The sequence below is a fragment of the Lactuca serriola genome, chromosome 1 (assembly GCF_051521515.1).
Source record: "Lactuca serriola cultivar US96UC23 chromosome 1, Lser_US96UC23_V15, whole genome shotgun sequence".
Taxonomy (NCBI): Eukaryota; Viridiplantae; Streptophyta; class Magnoliopsida; order Asterales; family Asteraceae; genus Lactuca; species Lactuca serriola.
In genome coordinates, this window is record NC_136408.1 from 77,592,381 (window position 1) to 77,595,728 (window position 3,348).

General features: G+C 36.1%; 1 protein-coding gene across 1 annotated transcript; it reads right to left on the reverse strand.

Moving 5' to 3' along the window:
* Positions 1–2,612: 2,612 nt before the first annotated feature.
* On the reverse strand, positions 2,613–3,125 carry LOC145057466 (uncharacterized protein At1g08160-like). Its single transcript, XM_079005311.1, has one exon. It carries the CDS (start codon positions 3,123–3,125, stop codon positions 2,613–2,615), a length of 513 nt encoding a protein of 170 aa, XP_078861437.1.
* Positions 3,126–3,348: the final 223 nt, after the last annotated feature.

Consider the following 3,348-nt stretch of genomic DNA (forward strand, 5'->3'; position numbering starts at 1 on the left):
TACAGATGTAACACCTTTTTTCATGTGAAAAGTAGCGAATTGCTCATGTAGAAGACGCTCCTCTTCTCCACTTTCTGCGATCCTCTTAAAAGATTCCATTACACCAACCATAACCTCCTTATCAAGATTTGGAGCTTTCCTATGAGCTCCACCTGGTGCCATCTCCTCAAGATAGTTTTTATCATAAAATGGTGGAGATAATGAAAATCCTAAACAATGCAAAGGGATTACCATCTTCTCCCACCTTGCTAGTATAATCTTCTCCACTCGAGGGTAATATTTAGCATAACGATGATTCATCATGACATCCTTAATCTCTCCTAGCATTTTATCCATTTTCTCGTAAATTTCTCCCATCTTTGATCCCTCACCATCACAAAATTTAACCATCAAGTATATTGGTTTTGTAATAGCAAGGACACTTTCCACATCATCCCAAAAGTCTTCACTTTTAATTGTATCAGCAACTAATAATCCACCCTGTCTAGTGTTTTCATCACTATTTTCCAGCCATTCTCTCCATGAATTAAGGACAATTGTTGTATCAAGAGACTCTCTACAATCCCATAACCTTTTCAAAAATATATAATAGATGCAAATCTTGTTTTGGCTACTTTTAACAATTCCAATTGTGAATTATCTCTAAAAATAGCCAATGCATGGGTGTGATTAAGAAAATAGTTAACAACTATTTTCCCTTTCCTATATGTGTCCATTAACCAAAAACAATCGATTGCAAGATCTTTAAAAATTAAATTCAAAGTATGGACACAACAAGGAGACCAGAAAATTTGTTTATGTACCTTCTCCACCTCCTTTCCAGCAGCCTTACAATTTGCTGCATTGTCGGTAACAACTTGTAGAACATTCCTTGGTCCTACGGTTTCTATGGCTTCAAGCAAAAAGTTTACAATTGCTGCTCCTCTCTTCTCTACACCAGAAAAGTCCTCTACATACATAAACATGGCTCCACGGTTGTTGGTAGCAATAACATTGATTAATGATCGATGTTTAACATTGGACCAGCCATCCGACACAATAGAAACCCCCTGTGTATACCATGTATCCTTCACTGAAGTCAGCCCCTTTTCTACATCTCTCACACACTCGTCAAGCAAAACGGTTCGAGCTTTATCATATGAAGGAGCCTTATAACCAGCAGGTGCCCTGTTTATGGCTGTTATCATCTCTTAAAATTGAGGATTGCGTATAACATTGAAAGGAATGTCATTAGCACATAGTGCACTCATAATCTTCATATCAATTGTGTTTCTTTCCATCATACCAAAAGAATCTTCGAGTGGTTTTCTAGATTTAGAAATAGAACTCTGTTTTTTATTAATTACAGAGTTCTTCAAAGACTTAAAATACCTTTTGATTCAACAGCATTTACTATGTTTAACAAGCTTTGATATTTAACCCGATCCTTGAGTATAGCATGACACCTTTTGATTTCTGGTGCTTTCCCGATTGCAACACCAAAAAAGCGTACATGAATTCTAGTATAAGAGCTGGTAACATTTGATGGCAGTGCTTACACACCCATTTCTTTGAACCCCTGTGTTTTTACTCCCTGATACACCAACTATGTCCACTTCCTGCAACAGGGGCTTATCAACCTTGGAAGCCTAAACATGAGGAACTTCAACACTTTCTGCATTGCCTAAAACTCCATCTTAATTATCAGAATCAGTCAAGGTAACATCAACTCTGTCTGGAATGGGATTATTTTTACCAAATACCATTTTTCCAAAAAAAGAAACTGAGAAGAATAAAGAACATAAAGAATGGAGGAGTAGAACAAGACAGTGAATATGAAATAGAGTGATGGGATTGCGTAATTGATTTTGGTTCCCCATACCTCATGATCGTTGTTCTTTTTTTTGGGTTCCCCAATTTTGGAACCGACGTTTCAGCTGCCAATATTGTTTTTTTTTTAATCTTCAATTTTTCCATCGACGTTCCTGAAATTGATGGGTCGTCGTTCCAGAAATTGATGGAGCGACGAATTGAGTATATTGAAATCGCGATCCTTAGTGTAATAGAATCGACCGTTCAAGCGATTAGGGTCGGATGATTGATCGATTGGGTCGCGATCTAGGCAGCGATTGGATCGCAATTGGTCCCGTTTCTGGACCTTACGATCTGGAACGAGAAACGTAGGAGGGCAAGCGATCCTAGTAACTATGGTTGATACCATATATAAAGACGGATATTTGACAAAATCATATCTTCCAAGAGGAATAGAAAAAGCACTATAAATAGATACATGGAAAATAAAATAATGGAAACAAAGTAATTACATAATCAATCAAATAATATTACTATATTATGTAATTGAAGATTATGCTTTATTTTCTCCTTCATTTGTGCGAAATATTAGAAATGTTTTACAAAAAACTAACCCTATATGAATTGCTACAAAAGGGTCGTTGGTGAACATTAACATGAATATCATTAAATAGACACACAAACTGATCAATAATTTCTCGCAAATTGAAAAAAAAAAATAGAATATAATTGGTACAATTAACAAACAAATGTTATAATGAAAGGAGCGGACACCGGAAAACTTAGATTGAATACAACTGGAACACAACAAAAGACATAAATCAAAGATCAACATCACATATAGTACCTCGAGATCCATTCAAGGATTTAGAAAATTCAGCCACAACATTTACACATGAAACTGTCATGTGATAATACCTTGATTTCCATATTCCTAACTTAGATCGGATTCTACCCTTCATCTTCAAATCTACCACAACTTGATTCGTCGAGTTCGCCATCTCTATGTCTCGTGATATTGCCTCTGATAATTTCACATTATGTGACTCAAGATCCAATTCAGATGTCGTACGATTCCTTTTGTGTTGGTGCCATGAGGGCATAACACCACTACCAATAGTTTCATGCTTGAACAAAAGCGTAAGTTCCATTTTGTCATAATAAACAGACATTCTTTTGCTTGGATTGAATGTCTTAAGAACAAAGTTGTAAGATGCATTCAGATGGTAGTCTTTGGATATGTTGTAGTCGTGGATTGAGCCGTTGTTGATGAAATAGGCTGGTGTTCTTGGTTTGATGGTTAGCCAGATGATTAGAATGGTTACACCAATCATGACTATTAATGCAAGCAAGCCTGTAATAATGGTCTTAAACATCATCGAGCTTCTTGACCCTAATACAGGTTCGTGTGATGGGCCTCTAGCATTAGGCATTTTGGTGAAAATGCAAGATTTTGACAAGATATTCAAGATAATGTTTGGTGTTTTATAGTTTAAAAAGTGTTTAAGAACCTTCTCTTTTTCTTTTAATCCATTTGGAACAATTTGAGTGGGTATC

Bases quoted from the DNA above. Each gene is read 5' to 3' on its own strand.
- LOC145057466 (XM_079005311.1), bottom strand. From the start codon at position 3,125: ATGATTGGTGTAACCATTCTAATCATCTGGCTAACCATCAAACCAAGA.